Source organism: Acinonyx jubatus, chromosome F2 (genome assembly GCF_027475565.1).
Source record: "Acinonyx jubatus isolate Ajub_Pintada_27869175 chromosome F2, VMU_Ajub_asm_v1.0, whole genome shotgun sequence".
Taxonomy (NCBI): domain Eukaryota; kingdom Metazoa; phylum Chordata; class Mammalia; order Carnivora; family Felidae; genus Acinonyx; species Acinonyx jubatus.
Genome location: NC_069394.1, coordinates 78,733,259 through 78,751,390, shown reverse-complemented (window position 1 = coordinate 78,751,390; position 18,132 = coordinate 78,733,259). Strand labels below are relative to the sequence as shown.

At 37.1% G+C, this 18,132-nt stretch overlaps 1 protein-coding gene across 3 annotated transcripts in view; it reads left to right on the top strand.

Moving 5' to 3' along the window:
* SNTG1 (syntrophin gamma 1) overlaps positions 1–18,132 on the top strand; it is an 886,518-nt gene that overhangs the window by 797,924 nt on the left and 70,462 nt on the right. For all 3 annotated transcript variants that reach the window (XM_027042820.2, XM_027042821.2, XM_053208542.1), the window contains 2 exons: positions 1,124–1,240; positions 2,621–2,692. In XM_027042820.2, coding sequence (XP_026898621.1) covers positions 1,124–1,240; positions 2,621–2,692 — 189 coding nt within the window. The remainder of the gene's footprint in view (positions 1–1,123; positions 1,241–2,620; positions 2,693–18,132) is intronic.

The window sequence follows — 18,132 nt, the reverse complement described above, 5'->3', positions numbered from 1 at the left end:
AATAATTCTTCTAAAAAATAATAATAATTCTTCTAAGATATGAACATGGGAAGTCTATTTCTCTGTGTTTTATTTCTCTCTGTAAGTGAGCTGATTGTTTGGAATTAGCCTCTAGGCTGGACGTGGCTAGGCTTGGGTCCAGGAGGAAATTCTGGCTCTGGCCAGCTCCACATGCTTCCATCTTGGGTATGCTTTCTTCATGGCAATGGCAGAAGCACTAGATACTAACTCCAACTTACTTTTGTCATGTGCATTAATATCACATTAGTCATTACAGATCTCATGGCAAAAAAAAAAAAAAGTCTAAGAGTAGGAAAGAACATCCTGTCAACCATAAATCCAAAGTAAATGACATGATCTGGGAAATATATCCTCCCAGATATGTCTACCACATAAAGTTGTGGTAAGAGATAAATGAAATGACGTATGTGTATACATTGTCAGGAATATAAAATTCATTGAATAAATGCTTATGTATATGTTTGAGCTTCAGAACAATCAAATGATTGGAGGAGGAGTGGCTTATCTCCCATGATTTCTTTTTGGGAATTGATCCACCCATATTTAAGATCTAAAGACCAAAGAGCTGTTGTCATTGCCATTTGATATATGAATAATGTTTGAATAATCTATGTTCATCTTAGATTGGTGACTAAATCAAGAAAAGCTATCATCCCATCCTGTCAGGTAGAGGGGAGATGTGGTATACCACACCAGTGGTCATCACATAGGGTACCTCTTTTTGACTTATCTCCTTTACCGTCTTAAATAGTTTTATCCTGGGAGCACATCCTCATTGTAAAATGCCACTAATTGAGAAACGGATAGGATAAATCGACAAATTTCATTACGAAGAAACATTTTTATAGCGGTGGTGGAGAGGGGGAAATATAACTCATGCCCAGTTGGACTGCATAAACAAATGCTTGATAAGTGCTGATGGAAACGTAAGCTCTCGGGAGTGGTTCACATCCTCTTATTGGAAAGCTTATGTGGCGTATGTATTGTTTCTCATCAATTCATTTGATAATGTTATGGGAGAATTAAAATACCCAAGATACACAAAGTACGCATCTGTAATGAGATTTTTGTTGACAGCGAATCATATTCCATTTTCCTACAGATAGTCTACATGGGCTGGTGTGAAGCACGGGAGCAGGATCCTCTACAAGATCGAGCATACTCGCCAACATTTCTAGCCCTGAGGGGATCCTGTCTTTACAAGTTTCTGGCACCTCCGGTAAGTGTTTTTGTCCGTCAGTTTTTATTTTTCCCGTATTATCATGACAGAGTGACATCAATTTGATAATGGTAAATAGCGTATTACCAATATACAGTAAAACCCTGGATCGCGAGCAACCTGTTCTGCGAGTGTTCCGCAAGGCAGCAGACATTTCTAGTAAATTTTAACTTGATCAGCAAGTGATGTCTTGTAATTCACGTGGTACGTGACAGCGAGTGTCACATGATCATGACTTAGCCAATGGTTCTTGAAATTTGCCTTGATATACAAGTGCTTTGGATTACAAACATGTTTCCGGAACGAATTATGCTCACAAACCAAGGTTTTCCTGTATTTTGCAAATAAGATACAGGGGAAAAATAGAAAACAGCTCAAATGTTTCTGAAAATATCTTACTAAAGATATATGTTCTGGTGTTAAATATTTACTTTATAACCCTGGAAAAATCTAGAAGGCATTTCTGTTCAGGCATTTATGAGAGTCAAAATGTGCTTATTATCTATTTGACACAGGTATGTCTAAGTAAAAAAAAGTAGCATTTTGATATCCTGTATTCTAGTCATTGGACTTTGTATTAAGTATGTATGGGTACCTATTGCACCCAAGGTCTTTCTTTTGGAATCATGTACCTTATACAACAGTAGATTCTTAATAAATATTTATTGAATATGAATATCAATTGCCAGACCACTCACTTACAGGTATAATATTACATAGGGTTTTGGAAATATCGAATCTGACCTGCTGTTATTTTGAATGACTATGTCTATACAAAGTTCAAAGCACCCAGAAAGCAGGAAAAAAAGCTATTAATATTTATACATTTTACTATATTCCTACTCTGAATAATTTCATACGAGTAGACAGACAAATGCATGTTTCAAATGTAAGAAAGTGACCAACTTCATTGTATTGTTTGGTGTCTTCACAGTGTTTAAGGCGTTCACATCTTGAAATAACTTCTTGATATAAATAATGTCTTTTTAAAAAATTAAAGCCAGTGTTAATATTTAGGACGCTTCTTTGTATGTAACTGGTTGGTAAACTGGGAAATTGCTGTGTGTGTGAAATATAAATCCTTGGTATTTTTATGTAAATCATACATTATTTAAAATATATACATACGTTGGGCAAATGGAGATGGTTACACATAACATAAAACATTTGCTGAAAGAGGAGGAGAAATGGCAATAAAGCCTAAGAGAGAGGACACCAAAACACCACACATGGACCTCTATGAGGGTAGCTTCACAACTGAGATCATGTACTGCAGGTGGGAAAGTGTCATGGTGTGCCATATTATCTAAGTACGATAAAGAGGGAACTAGGGAGTGTGTTTCTACAACAGATGACATGTCAGTTTCTCATCTTTTCAAGGTGACAACGTGGGACTGGACCCGAGCAGAGAAAACATTCTCCGTGTATGAGATTATGTGCAAGATTCTCAAGGTATGATCAATACGTGGCGAACATTTTCAGGGCTCTTCCTTAGCAGTAGCTCTGAGCTCATAAGTGGCCTGTGAAAACAAATGGGGCAGCGGCATAAAAGATAAAGACAGAGAGAAGAAAATATACATATAAGAGACAGAAGGCAGAGAAGCATATAAGCACCCTCATATCAGCTGGAATAATTAGGAAGCAGATACCGCAGTCCCTCGATCTGGGGAGAGGAAAGGAAGAAGCTTGGTAGGAGGTCATGGAGGGAGAAGCAGAAAGTTCGATCGAAAATAGTCCTAATTTAAACCTCAATTATTATCATCTTTGTTTTTTTTTTTTTCTAAGTAAAATACAAAAGGAAAAGTCTTGGATACAACTTTGAATGAGAAAATGCAGAAAATATAAAGGCATGTGCAAAGAAAGATATATATATTTTTTAATCTCAGAATTAGGTTATCTATCTGAGTATGCAAAGAATTTACACTTATGAACCAAAGTCATGTGATATACACAAGAGTATTGGATTAGGAAGTTATGAGAATTCCGTAAAATTCCAAATGGTTTCTGTAGCCATTTTTAAGAATCATAATGGGAAAAAAAGAATCAGAGTGGGAATAATTTATAAAACCTAACTAATAATCTACATTCAGTTTCTACTCTGGGGTCTGTAAGCTTGGAAGTACTACAGATGAAAATTAAATCTTTGTTCAGGTTGACCTTGTCTGTGTAACCAAGGAGAACTAAGTTCCTTGCATTTTCTATCAGTTATTTTCTTCTAGTTAAAGGGTCAGTAGAAAATGCTGGAACATGTGAAACGTAAGTGAAATGCATCAGAAGTGTCCTGCAGCAGAAAAACCGGCAAACAAAAATGATTACCTCAAAAGGGGGCATAATTTTTCTTCCCCATAAAATAATCCTTGACTAAAACTGACATTTAGAGCAGCACAAGAGCTAAATGAATATATAGGTCATTGTTTGCTCATAACTGGGTATGGTTTTAGTCCTATTTAGGGATTTATGGAGGAAGGGCAACTCTGAGCTACTTGAGTTGGTTGTTAGTAAAGAAGGCTCTGGCAACTCCTAAAAGATGTACTGGTGTCTGAAGACAAGGAGAACATACTCAACTCCGTTTTTTTTTCAATAATTACCAAAAGGGCTAGTGAAATTCTAATTGAATCTAATTGAATGAGATTCTAATTGAATTTTTTAGGGAAAAAATGGTGGCATTAAGAAGAAAGAATTAAAGAGAGAAACGGGGGAGACGGAAGAAAGGAAGGGAGGAAGGAAGCATGAAAGAGGGAGAAAGAAAGATACAGAAAGAAACCCAGAAACTCACTCCCCTACAAATTATTCCCTAGTCGTACATTAATTTGTCCCTTCCTTAGCCCTACGTTAATGTAACTTTATCAGAGTAGTAATCCAGCATGCATTTCTGTATACTTGTTTAGACTTAAATTATTTCCTAACCATTTTCCAAGTAGCTACATGGTCTTTATAACCCTCTCAAAAAAAAAAAAAAAAAAAAAAAGCTGATTGAACATTTAAAGACAATTCAATTTATCATAATATTTGAAATAAGGACAATATAAGGACAATTTTAAAGGAGAGAGAGAATATGTGTGGCTCCATATAAACATTCAATATTTTATTTCTTTTAAAAAATTTTTGCAATATTAGAATTATATGACTTGTAACCTTTTTCATGTAAAAATATGTCTTAAGATTTTTTTTTATGTCGATCAATAGACTTAGAAAAAAACTTTGACCTTTTGGTGGATTTCATCTGTCCCATCATTTGGCCATATTTATTTAGTCAGTCTCTTACTTTTGCTGTTTAGATACTTCCTCATGTGTTCTATCAGACATCACAACAATGACTCTTTGATTTATATAATAGACAATGGTTGAATATTTGATGTATACAAGACAATCTGCTAAGCACTTGTTCTGTGGTTGGGAAAAAAAACCCAGAAAATGTCCCTGGTTTCATTGAACTTACATTTTATTAGGGTGACACAGACATTAAGTTAATATGAAGGCACACACAAAAAAATAGATAGCAAAGAATTGATCTTTGCCCAGATACTTTTTAAAAAGTTTTTTTTTTAATATTTATTCATTTTTGAGACAGAGAGAGAGGTGGTGGCGGGGGAGGCACAGAGAGAGGGAGACACAGAAACCAAAGCAAGCTCCAGGCTCTGAGCTGTCAGCACAGAGCCCTACACGGAGCTCGAACCCACAAACCATGAGATCTTGACCTGAGCCGAAGTCGGAGGCTTAACTGACTGAACCCACCCAGGTGCCCTACCCACAGGCTATGTAACTTTCTAGTTATTTCCTTTTGTCTAAATTCTGAGTTTTGGAAATCCTGAGTTCAAAATATTTTAACATACTCAAGATGTTAGGCTTAGGGATCTAAATTCCCTCCTAGAAAAGCCAGACAAATTTCTAACACCATTACAAATATGTAGAAGGGCCCATACATTTGCACTCTGCCCAAAGTAAATACAAAGGGCACTTCTCATTTTCCTTTACACATAAAATTTTCTATAAGCTCGTTAGTTGCTTTGGGAAATTTTTTTACAGAAGTTAGTGAGGCCTGGAGATAAATATTTTTAGACATTCAATAAACTGCAATTCTACTCTCACTTGTGATATGTAAATGAGAAAGCTCTCCTATAATTGATCAATATAACACTAATATTCTGTGCTTCACGGATTTGCATTTGACATACAAAATTATCTGCCGAGGATTCTCTTTCCCAAATGAAAGTTTCATATAGCACAGGAATAGAGAAGTGGAATAAAACTCGGTGCTAAATGGATACTTTGCCTGCATTCAGATCAGATGGTTGGCTTGACAAGGAACCCAGCCTCAGAAAGTTCGGTCTGGGGAGCAGTTATGAAGCAGGGTCTTCTGTAACCCAGCCACCTACCGTCCTCAGGTAACAGTCCTGTGCAGATGTGTGTTGTAGACTTCAGTCTCCAGAAAGGGATATCTCAGGCATTTAGAAAAAAATGTTCAATGTTTATTTATTTTTGAGAGAGAGAGACAGAGCATGAACGGGGGCAGAGAGAGACACACACACAGAATTTAAAGCAGGCTCCAGGCTCCGAGCTGTCAGCACAGAGCCTGACATGAGGCTCAAACTCACAAACTGTGAGATCATGACCTGAGTTGAAGTCAGATGCTTAACCGACTGAGTTACCCACATGCCCCTCTCAGGCAATTTTGAAGGCACAGTTTAATGATCTGGCCCACAAAACATCTGGCCTGGACCGCTAATAGAGAAAATCCTCTCCTCTCTTCTGATATGAGGCTATACCAGGAATAAGAAAACTAAAGCTAAATCATAGTTACCCCGTGTATGCGGTTTGCACATAGGTGCCAGGTTTTTTTGTTCTCAGTTTCTTGATATAATAATTTACCTAATTTTTACACCATCGCTATGAGGCAGTTATTATTTTCATTTTGCAGATATGGAAACCAAGGCAAAGGAAGGTTAAATAAATAGCCCAAAGTCATTATAGCTGGTCAATGTCAGAGGTAAGGATTTGAATCTTGTAGTCTGTCTCAAAACCTGTGCTCTTAAATATCATACTATATTCCCTCTCTCTCTGTCGGTATAAGCCATGATAAATTGGGAAGGGATGACAATGAGAAAGCCAGCCAGCTCCTGGTGAGAAAACAAAGGCTTCAAAACAAGAGACTCTTGCCCAAAACTGACAACTTTGTTACCAAGTACATTACCCTTCACAAATACATTTGGCATGTTAGACTTTGATTTCTTTTGTTCGGGGGCGGGGGGGCGAAGAAAGCATAGGTTGCTGCGAAGGTTAGCAATTCTTTAATCAATATCTTTTTATTAATTAATTCACATTACAAATATCCATGAAGCACTCTCTATGTTGCCAAGCACTTTATTCGGAATTAGGGATTCCATACAACTGGACAAGGGGGCTGAGTTCACAAAAAGCCTAGCTGACTAAGGACTTTAGGAAGGGCATGTTGGAGGAGGCCTGGAGTAAACTTGAAATCTAAAGGATTATTCAAGGGTTCGGATGACGTGCTTTGGTTGGGATTCGGGTTTGGTGAGTGGGACGAGGGGCGCTGTGGGGCACGGGAAATAATGTGTAAACTTGTTCAGGTGTGTAAATAATCATGTGTCACTTAAACACCTAAAAAGCACTCAGCATGGCTGTGATGCACTTAGCTATGAAGCCAATGTTGGCGTTTGGGTGGGGGAGAGCTGTTAAAAGACAGTAATAAGGAACATAAAAGTTACATGAAGAACAAAGGAGCCCCCAAATGATTTCAAGCCTGAGCAATGACTGTTTGCCTTTTTAAAAATAGTCTTCTAAGTGCAGCAGGAGATGAGATTGGAGGCACCGGGGGGGCGGGGGGGGGGGTAGTGTTCCAGGGCTGCTGCAAAGATCCTGGAGCAGAGACACACATTCCAGCAAGTCTTGAGCAGTGGACTAGAGAGGTGAGGGCAAGGAGCAGAAGGGAAGACTACACAGAGACCGGTGGTGGCCATTCCACTCATGACAGCCACATACCTACAAAAAAGGCCTGTCCTCTCTCACTGCTCTGATTTATCCGACTCTTTGGGGAAAAGGATTGCCTGAGTTCTAACTCTAATGTGACAGTGTAGCTGAATGTGGCTGGGGAACGACTCACCATGTGTTGGATTCTGGACTCGTCCTTCAAGAAAGCCTCGAATTCTGGGTCACGAAATTCTGTCCTCTTGCCTAGTCTACCAAAACCCAGGTTAAACCTTCTGCATTTGCCTCAAAACTAACATACACCTCTCATTCTTCATCGTATTTGATGATCCTGTTTCCTGCTTACAAAGCCTGTCAGCTCCACAAATACCCATCGGCAGGCCTGTCCTAGATATGGTTCTCCTCACTTGTGTCTAAGGCCGGTTCCTCCTGTGTAAAAGGTCTTACCCGTCTGGCACAGCGGGGACCCCGGCATTTCTACCCTGATGACCTCCAGGGTGCATGTCCTTCCCAGACCCCGTTGCACCTGTCTACTGGCATGCCTGAAATCTCAGGTGTTACGTGTCTCAAGTTTAGGAAGGACTGTTGGTGAGGAACCCGAAACACCATGGAGATTAGAGGAAAAAGGAAAAAAAAAAAAAACAAAAGCTAGAATCCTGTTTCGTTTTCTGAAACTAGAAGAAGCAGCAGCAGCGGCCAACAGATACTTTACATCAAGTGGCAAAACCAGTACTCTAGACAATTAACTGACACCACACTGATTCTCGGCATTAGCTAGACTTCCATTACTGATCAACAGCGGTTGTTTAGACGTCCTGGGCCCTCTCACTTGCTCAATTTGGGGCCTCCATTACTAAACACAATTATAAAACTAGGAGCATAAAACGGGGCATGAAAGTGAATATTTAGAATGAGAAAAAAATCTCAATACGGAATAATTTTAAACGTTGAGAAATACCACAAAGTTCGGAGCATTTGTAAAAGTGCATCATATTTTTTATTAACTATCTAACATGATTTTTAGTACTTTTCCTCTATGCTTGTGGGGTGCTGTGTATTCTCTGATCATCTCTTCAGACGAAAACAACTTTACAACATTAGCTTCCATAGGAAAGAGAAGTTACTCCTTGTGTTTTGTCCGTACCTCACCGGGCACCCGTGTTACGTGCCCCCTGGAGAACACCCAGACTCCTATGCTCAGGTACAGCTCCTCATGTAACCTGGATCTCATCCGACAGCCAGCTGACTTTAGGAGTTCACATCCAATGGTCAGATTCTCCTAGTGAGAGAATGACAGGACCTATCTGCATGATGTGGAAGTCAAGGCACAATAATTGTCCTGTCAGCCGGTCACACATGGGGAAACACAGGAAGAGTGAATGGAGTATGTTGACCTAGTTCAAAATAGTTGAATCGTATGCTGTTGTTAATAGAAATGAACCTCCTAACATCCCGTGGCTAGCAGACCCTGCAAAAGTGCAAAAGGGCTACTTGGTTTGTAGATATTTCAAGCCTACCCCTTTCAGAGCCAGCATTAGACTGAGGAAGAACAAGCCTTTTTGAAAGACCATCTTTCTCGTTTCATTTTTAGGACACTAATAGGGCATGTATTAAGTTTCGATTCTTGATAAAATATACACAGTGATCACTGTAGTCACAGCGATATTCTTACAAAATCATTTTCAGAAAAAAATACCAAACTATCATGTCTGGCTGGGCTGAGTAAGGAGAGCTTTCAGATGTGTGTTGGTGGGAGATGGGGAAGAGAGAAAGGAATGGACCAACTAAGTAGACTTGGGGAGTGGGAAATCGGAGCCTGATTTCTCACTGTCAGATGTGAGAGTTGCACATATGGGGAGACAGAGTAGAATAAACCCAATAGTGCTCGATAAGAATTAGAAATACTGGTATGCGATTGGTTATACACACACACACACACACACACACACACACACGTGCGTGCTGTAAAATAAATGCAGATGTGTTTATACACATTTACAGAGGTGTGTGTGTATCTGTGTGTGTGTGTGTGTGTGTGCACATACAGACCTTACCTGCCCCCTGAAATTACCTAGATCAAAGAGTCCCCAACCGCAAGGAACAAACCCGGCATCCAGGTATCCCAAAGAGCCAGAACTCTAGAAAAACCATTGATGGCTTGACTGCAGCACAGAAAGTGAAAGAGAAGATTAAATCATGTTATTGCCCCAGAAAACCAGAAAGTGCTCAAATGATGGAGACATGTCAAAAGACACAGAAGCTGCTTCAAGGGCATCTATGGGCAAATCTGGGACAAACTGATCCTCAAAATAAATGGTAGAAATGGATTATAATCCAGTGTCTAAAACAGGAAACCATGAATCTATCCTCAAAAAGATAAGTAAATAACTGGAAAATTTAATGAGAAGCACAACACTTACATAGCTTCAAAGGACCTCCCTACATGGTACTGACTACAATTTCAAAAGGAAAAAGAGTAACTTTACAGGGGACTTCACAATCTTAACAATTTGATCAAAATGGACATTTTATTAGTGGAAGAAATCAAAAGCATTATGTCTGATAGTATGATAGGGGACTATCACAATTAGAAGAATATCACGCCTCCTGAAGAATATCCTCCTGAAGCTGTGTAATAAACCTAATGTAACCATGAGGAAACATCTGGTCTAATTTAATGTGATAACAGGGAAATCTAACATAACTTAATCTAGTATGATGTGATCTAATCTATTCTAAACATGAGTAAATGTCAGACAAACCCACGTGAGGCACAGTCTACAAAATAAACCTGCCTGCAGTCTTCGATAGTGTCAAAGTCACTAGAGTCAGGGCAAGACCAGGCACTGTTCCCATTCAAGGCAACCAAAGAGCCATGAAAATTCCATCCCAAGATGATTCTCAACCGGTGAATCATGAATGAAGTATAAGGACCAGAGGACAACAATATACAATGTCAAATTCCTTGTTTTTTATGGTTATATTGTAATTACATGGGTGAATATCCCAATGTTCTTGTTTGTTAAAACTACACCAGAAATTATGGGGCTGGAGGGTGATGAGGTATCACATTGGCAATTATCAAATGGTTCAAGAAACAAATCTTTGTAATTCACATGCAAATTTTCTTTGTGTGATTGTAATAAAAATACGACATTTCAGGACTTGCTAAATAAAGAGAACAAGAAAAACAAGCTTGCCTCATGTAGGGTAAATGCAGCAAATCATGCCTAAAGGTGATCTGGCTGGTAAGGAACATTCTAAGACAAGACTGATTAAAATTTTGCTCACATACAGAATAACTAAGAAGTATTATTAAAATGAGTAGAATAAAGAGACAAATGGCAAAAAATAATTTTATCCAATTAAAATAATGGACTAGTCTCCTTTTAGAGAAAAAAGTTTTTAAATAAGTGAATTTACCTACGATCTTCGTATGTTGATAGCAAATATTTTACTGTACCTCATAGTTACTGTATTGGTAATCAAAGCACTAAATCCAATATTATCATTCCTTTCACCCCCACTACTAGCATTTTGAACAGAAAAGATCTGCTCCATAAGTTTTTGTCATCTAATTTAAAATAAGAGCAAAAATAAATGAATATACAGTTAAGAGACAAATGTATAATATATACACGAATGCAAATCTGGCGAGAAAAAATGTAGAAGATAACATGTGACATCAGACTGTACTGATACAATTATTAGGCAAATGCCAATGATTTGTAGAGACAAAAATTCTTCCAAAGACTATAATTTAGATAAAGAATTATGTTAGAGTAGAAATTTATGTCAATGACATATTGTCATGGAAAGGATATTATTTGACTCTGAAATTCCCACTTTTGACAAAACCTGTTTCTTCAGGGAAACCATCTCAGTACAAAAGATGTGTCAGCATTTTCTGAATATATGTGTATCAGTTTCCATTGTTAAGTAATAACTATTCTTTAAAAATGTATCAGTTGTTTTGCCTTTTATTACCTCATTTACAAATGATTAAGGTTCTTAGTTTTTTTGGCTTTAATTTTTTTTTAAAGTTAACTTATTTATTTGAGAAAGAGGGTACAGAGCAGAGAGAGAGAGAGAGAGAGAGAGAGAGAATCCCAAGCAGTCTCTACACTGTCAGCACAGAGCTGGACGTGGGGCTTGAACTCGAGAACCATGAGATCATGGCCTGAGTCCAAATCAAGTCAGCCACCTAACCGACTGAGACACCCAGGCGACCCAGGGTTCTTAGATTTTTCGTGTATCACTGGAGAATTAAACTTGCCTAAAATGTGTAATCACTTCCCAAACTGAAGCTTCTGAAACTATGTTTTAATTTTTTTCCCCGATGATGATAGAACATTTCCCTGGGGACTATTAAGAGGCTTATGGGCTGTAAACTAAGGTAGGGTTTCTGCTCTGGGCAAGAACTGTGGTTCCTCTAATCCTGATCTCTGTCTCTAGAAATGCCATAGAGACAGCAAAGACAGTGACAGCCATCCACAATGCCAGAGCCAGCTACTTTCCATCCAGCCTCTTTTATGAATAAAATACAATGACATCATTGTAAAAACATGACCTTTTCTCTTATTGTGTTATTTTAGAACTTTCCTGGATTTATTAACATTTTAGCATGTATCCTCTCTCCTGTTAGAATTCCATAAATTTATAACTGTTTTTCCAAAATATCTTTAAGCCCTAAGATGTTAATTAAATCTCATTTTTATTTTATTTTTTGTTTTTTTTTAAGCTTACTTATTTTGAGAAAGAGAGAGCACACATGTGTGCACATGGATGTGAGGGGGAGGGGCAATGAGAGAGAGAGAGAGAGAGAGAGAGAGAGAGAGAGAATCCCAAGCAGATTCCTTGCCCAGCACAGAGCCTGACACAGGGTTCGATCTGACAAATGCGAGGTCACGACCTGAGCCAATATCAAGAGCTGGATATTCAACCAACTGAGCCACCCAGGTGCCCCTAAATCTCATTGGTAGAAATTTGTTTTATTGACCTTTCCACGCTCTCAAAAGCTCGAAGTCATAGTTTAATACTCTTTCCCTGCTTTGTTTTCTTTTCAGACTGGAGGTTTCAGATCTTTTTCATGTGTCCAATGTATTGGCACACATTTCAGCCTCATTCTTACATTTTTTTTTCTTTAAGTTACACCATTAGCACGGCTTTTGGTATGTCAGATGTGAACATAACATGAATTGGTCCAATATTTTAAATAATTGTACAAGACTCCTGTAATCTATCTGGTGATTCCTCAAATTGTGTTTATCCTTTTTGTTATAATATTTATACACTTCAAATGCTTTCATAAAGCTTCTAAAACAACTTAAGGTCTTTATTTGAAGGAAACAAGTATCTTTGAGCAATGGGATGTGGGAATAAAAGGATTCAGTCATTTCTCCTCCTTGAGAACATTATACACAAAAGATATCTAATCTTGTTTTCCAAATAACCAAAGTTTATCCCTGTCTTTCTCAATATCCAATTATTTGTGGGGCATTCCTTCACCCCACTTAAGTGGATTTAAGAACAGTATGTTTATGAATTATTACAGCTTCATGTTACAGATATCTACATCCCTTCAGTCGATTAGAAGAATAGACTAATTCTGAAAATAAGCATTTGGGAGGATTGCTGTTCTAAATCCTAATACAGTAATTTACTCCTATAATTTTAATAAAGTATGAGACTATAACTATGTTAGGAAGAGCTGCCAAATGAAACATATTCCAAGTGAAATTTATGTAATACACATAAAATATGAATAAGTAGAATATTTCTAAAAGTATTTAAAATAAATGAAAGTTACCTTCTACAATAATTTTCTGGTTAGTAAAATGTTGTGTGGGCAGTTAGTCAGAACATACGTTTTGTATAAGGAGAAAGCTAGAAAATTAACTTTGTTGCCCGTATCAATTTGGTGCCAATCTCAAGGATTCATCCTGTAAGAAGAGAATTATTTGTAATCCTTAATTCAGCATAAATTCCTTCAGGTGTATTTTAGGTTTTTTCAGTAATCTTTCTAGACTTAATACTTTTGTATTTTGTAATCTTTCTAGACTTAATATTTTTTGTTTACAGAAATTTTATACTTTGCAAATTTACTGTTGTGTGAAATCTTAAATCTGTTTGACCTTCTAAAATCTTACATTATTGTTTTCAAAGATGCAAATAAAGTTTTAGTACTGGTGGAAACCAGGTGTAAGCCCCTTCTGAGGCCTTTATCCATTAAGGAATATTGCAGAAATGTGTTGAAATCTCCCTCAAATTGTTTTAGAATGTCTTCCCCCCCCCCATTTTTTGAGAGAGAGACAGAGCATGTGACAGGGGGAGGAGCAGAGAGTGAGGGAGACAGAATGCCAAGTAGGCCCTGTCCGAGCCCGACTTGGAGCTTGAACTCACACACTGTGAGATCATGACCTAAACCAAAACATAGAGCCCGATGCTTAACCGACTGAGCCACCCAGGCACCCCTAGAATCTATTTTTAAAGGTACAGTTTCAGGGGCACCTGCATAGTTCAGTTGGTTGAGCTTCCGAGTTTGGCTCAGGTCCTGACCTCACTGTTCGTGACTTTGAGCCCCACATCAGGCTTTCTGAGGTCAGCACAGAGCCTGCTTCAGATCCTCTGTCCCTCTCTCTCTGTCCCTCCCCAACTTGTGCTCTCTCTCAAAACTAAATAAGCATTATAAAATATAGTTTTGTAGATAATTTGCAGCTCTAGTTTTTAATCATATCATTTATTATTAATAACTATATTTTTGCTACTATACATTTTATTAATAAAATACTTTTATTGTTACTTTGCTATTGTTTTCTTCATAATTATATCAACTTCTATGATTAATATTATCTTCTAGACAAGCCCAGCAACATACATTGAACATTGCCTACCTCTTGTTGCTGACCCTTTGCATATATTAAGGAATTGAATAAATTGTACCTATTGCCCACTTCCCATTTTATGAAGTAAAAGCGAAGATTAGAGACAACTCCAGGTGATGACTCTTCAGTCACTGCCGAAGAAGGGAGGGACACATGAGGATCTCTCGGGACCCATGCTGCTCTCTGTCCATACTAGACCATCAACCTCTAAAGTATGGCTGTGTAGGCCTGTGACCTTAAATATGTCAAGACATATACTGTTGGAAATGGACTTTGGAGTGGGTCAGGTTTTTTTGAAGACCTACCTGAACCAGATTTATTAAATTTACTTATATGATTAGATTTCATTGTTCATTCACCTTGCAGCTTTAAAATTATGTCTGTAAGGAAAAAAGAGTCTCTGGCCAAGCTCTGAAATATCTGAAGTATTTTCAATTAACATATTTTTTTCAAATAAGGAAATTAGGAGCATTGGGTTACCTCTTTTTTTTTCCTTTTTCAAGTTTTTATTTAAATTCCAGTTAAATTGTATTTAAATTTATTTAAATTTTTTTAAATTAAATTATTAAATTAAATTAAATTTTAAAATTATTTAAATTTTTAATAATTTTTAATAATTTGTTATTAATTTTTTATTTTATTTTTATTATTTATTTATTTTTATTAATTTAAAATTTTTTTAATAATTATTTAAAATAAAAAATTATTAAATTAAATTAAATTATTAAATTAAATTTATGTAAATTCCAGTTAAATTTTATTTAAATTTATTTAAATTTTATTTAAATTCCAGTTAGTTATCATACAGTGTAATAATGGTTTCAGGTGTAGGAGTTAGTGATTCATCACTTATGTATAACACCTATAGCTCATCACCACACGTGCCCTCCTTAATACCCATCACCTGTTTAACCCATCCCCCAACCAACTCCCCTCCGGCAACCCTGTTTGTTCTCTACAGTTAAGAGTCTATTTTCTGGTTTGCCTCTCTCTTTCTTCCTCCTATGTTCATCTGTTAAAACCCGTCATTTCTTAAATTCCACATAGGATTGAGATTATATGGTATTTTCTTTCTCTGACGGACTTATTTTGCTTAGCGTAATATTCTCTAGCTCCATCATGTCATTGCAAATGGCAAGATTTCGTTCTTTTTGATGGCTGAGTAATATTCCATTGTGTATATACCACATCGTCTTTTTCCATTCATAAGTTGTTGGACATTTGGGCTCTTTCCATAATTTGGCTAGTGTTGATAATGCTGCTATAAACATCAGGATGCATGTATCCCTTTGAATTAGTATTTTTGCATGCTTGGGGTAAATACCTAGTAGTACAATTGCTAGATCAGATTGTAGTTCTATTTTTAACTTTTGGAGGAACCTCCATACTGTTTTCCAGAGTGGATGCCCCAGTTTGCATTCCCACCAACAGTATAAGAGGTTTAGGTCTATAGATAGTTAGATCTTGTCAAAACTGACCTTGTTTGTAGCTTAAAAAAAACATTGAGAAAATCCTTTATAGGGTTCCAATTTGTTGTGGCTAACAAAGCATAAGTGAGAGAAAAATGATCCATCCCTGTGAAATGTTTTCCTTTCCAAAGATATAGGTATATAAATACACTCATGGGTGCCCGTGTATTTGTGTTTGTAGGGGGGTGTGTTTTGTCATTTTGTACTCTGGAGATATTGGTTATGATGTTTTGGAAGTAATACTAACTATTTGATATATTTTTGCTTTATCAAAACATGAAATAAAGTTCAATTTTGCTGTAACATTATTATACAAATTATTCTTTCTTTTACTATTGTCATCATTTGCTCTGAATAATAGTCAATGGTCTTAATAGGAACCAAGACAATTCTCACGAATCGGGTTATGGTTACTTTTATTTCAATAGATAACTTTACTACTTTTGTTTGTGTTTGCGTAAAGTATATTTATATTTCATCCCTTCATTATGTATTATTATTGTTTAGTTTCTATATGGCATATTAACATGATTACCAAATTAGTTGGTTGAGAGAAACAGCAGTGACATTTTAGTTTGAAACAGTGTCAGATTGCCTGAACTTGACTTCTGGATCGAATAATTCCCAGCAGTATATCATTGATTAATTGCTTCATTTTCTTTATTTGAGAATCCTCACCCTTTAATCAGGAATTATAAATTAGAGCTACCTAATAAGATTATTGGTACAAATAAGTATGTTAAGAAAGGGTACTTAATGAGCATTGAATAAGTGTTAGTGATTTCTGTCTCTAAATTGCTCTTGAAAAGGATGCCACCCTAAAGTGGGATTAGTCTTGTCCACCAAGGCAGTACCTTTAATTTTCTTCAATATATGAAAGTCCCCTTGCTCATTTTCTGAATGACATGACTTTCTAGCAAATGTAAAAGCCTAGATATGTTTTACTTCTGTCCAAATAAGCATTTGAATGAGAGGTCCTTCCATCCCTGAAATCACAGGACACTCTTTCAACCAAGTGTTTAGAATTAAGGGAAATGGACTCATTTCTTTGATGATGAGCTGGAATTTGACTGTCTTTATAACTCTTGAAGGTTACTTTTCTCTGGGTGTTGTATCAGTTCTATTACAACCATACACATTATAGACAGAGAAATCAAGAGTGTCCCGGAGACCAGAGATAAGGCCGGTACTTAATGGCAAATATGTATCAGCGACCATATCTTGTGTGGAAGCCATGAACAGGCACCTCTCTCTGTGCAATGGGGAGCTTTGGGGCATCCATTGCCTGGGCCATTGTTGCACAGTCAGCAGCAGAGATGGAAATATAGCCTTGGTCAGTTGAACACCAAGGCGATGCTCTTTCTCCACTATCTTCAGTGATAAGAATTTTCTTGAGGTCGGTAATCTTTTCGATCATCTGTGATTCCTGCAACTCATTGATCCATCTTCTCATATACCAGTAGTAGGAGGAGAAGAGACATGAAGTGCAGACAGATTCTTCAAAAAGGGTATTGTATGTAACAGGCAATTTCATTTTCAAGACTTGCTTAATATAACAATTCAAACAGTATGCATCCAACAGTACTCTCCTCTTAACATCCTCGCATAGAATTTGCAAATAATGTGAGAATCCTTGCATAATACAGGCATATCTCATTGTGCTTCGTTTTATATTGAGCTTTGTAGATGCCATATTTTTTAGAAATGGAAAGTGTGGCAAGCTTGCACTGGGCAAGTCTAGTGGTGCCATTTTTCCAACAGCATTTGCTCCTTTCATGTCTCTGCGCCACGTTTTGATAATTCTCACAGTATTTCAAACTTTTCATTATTATTATATTTGTTATGGTGACCTTTGATCAGTGATCTCTGATGTTACTATTATAATATTGCTTTCATGCTTGCTAACATATCATTCATTCTGCAGCCCATTGACCAAGGAGTAATTTCAACTTTCAAGGCTTACTATTTAAGAAATACATTTAGTAACAGTATAGCTGCCATACATAGTGGTTCCTCTGATAGATCTGGGCAAAGTAAATTGAAAACCTTCTGGAAAGGATTCACCATCCTGGATGCTATTAAGAACATTTGTAATTCACGGGAAGAGACCAAAGTATCAACATTAACAGGAGTTTGGAAGAAGTTGATTCTACATTCATGGATGACTTTGAGGGGGTTCAAGACTTCATCCGAGGAAGAAACTGCAGATGTGGTGGAAACAAGAGAACTAGAATTCGAAGTGGAGCCTGAAGACATGACTGAATTGCTACAATCTCATGATAAAACTTGAATGGATGAGCAAAGAAAGTGGTTTCTTGACTTGGAAACTACTCCCGGTGAAGATGTTTTGAAGATAGTTGAAATGACAACAAAGGATTTAGAAGATTACATAAACTTAACTGATAAAGTAGCAGCAGAGTTTGAGAGGACTGACTCCCATTTTGAAAGAAGTTCTACTGTGGGTAAAATGCTATTAAATAGCATCACATGCTACAGAGAAATTGTTCACGAAGAAAAAAGTCTATCAACATGGTAAACTTTATTGCTATCTTATTTTAAGAACTTGCTACAGCCACCCCATCCTTAAGCAACC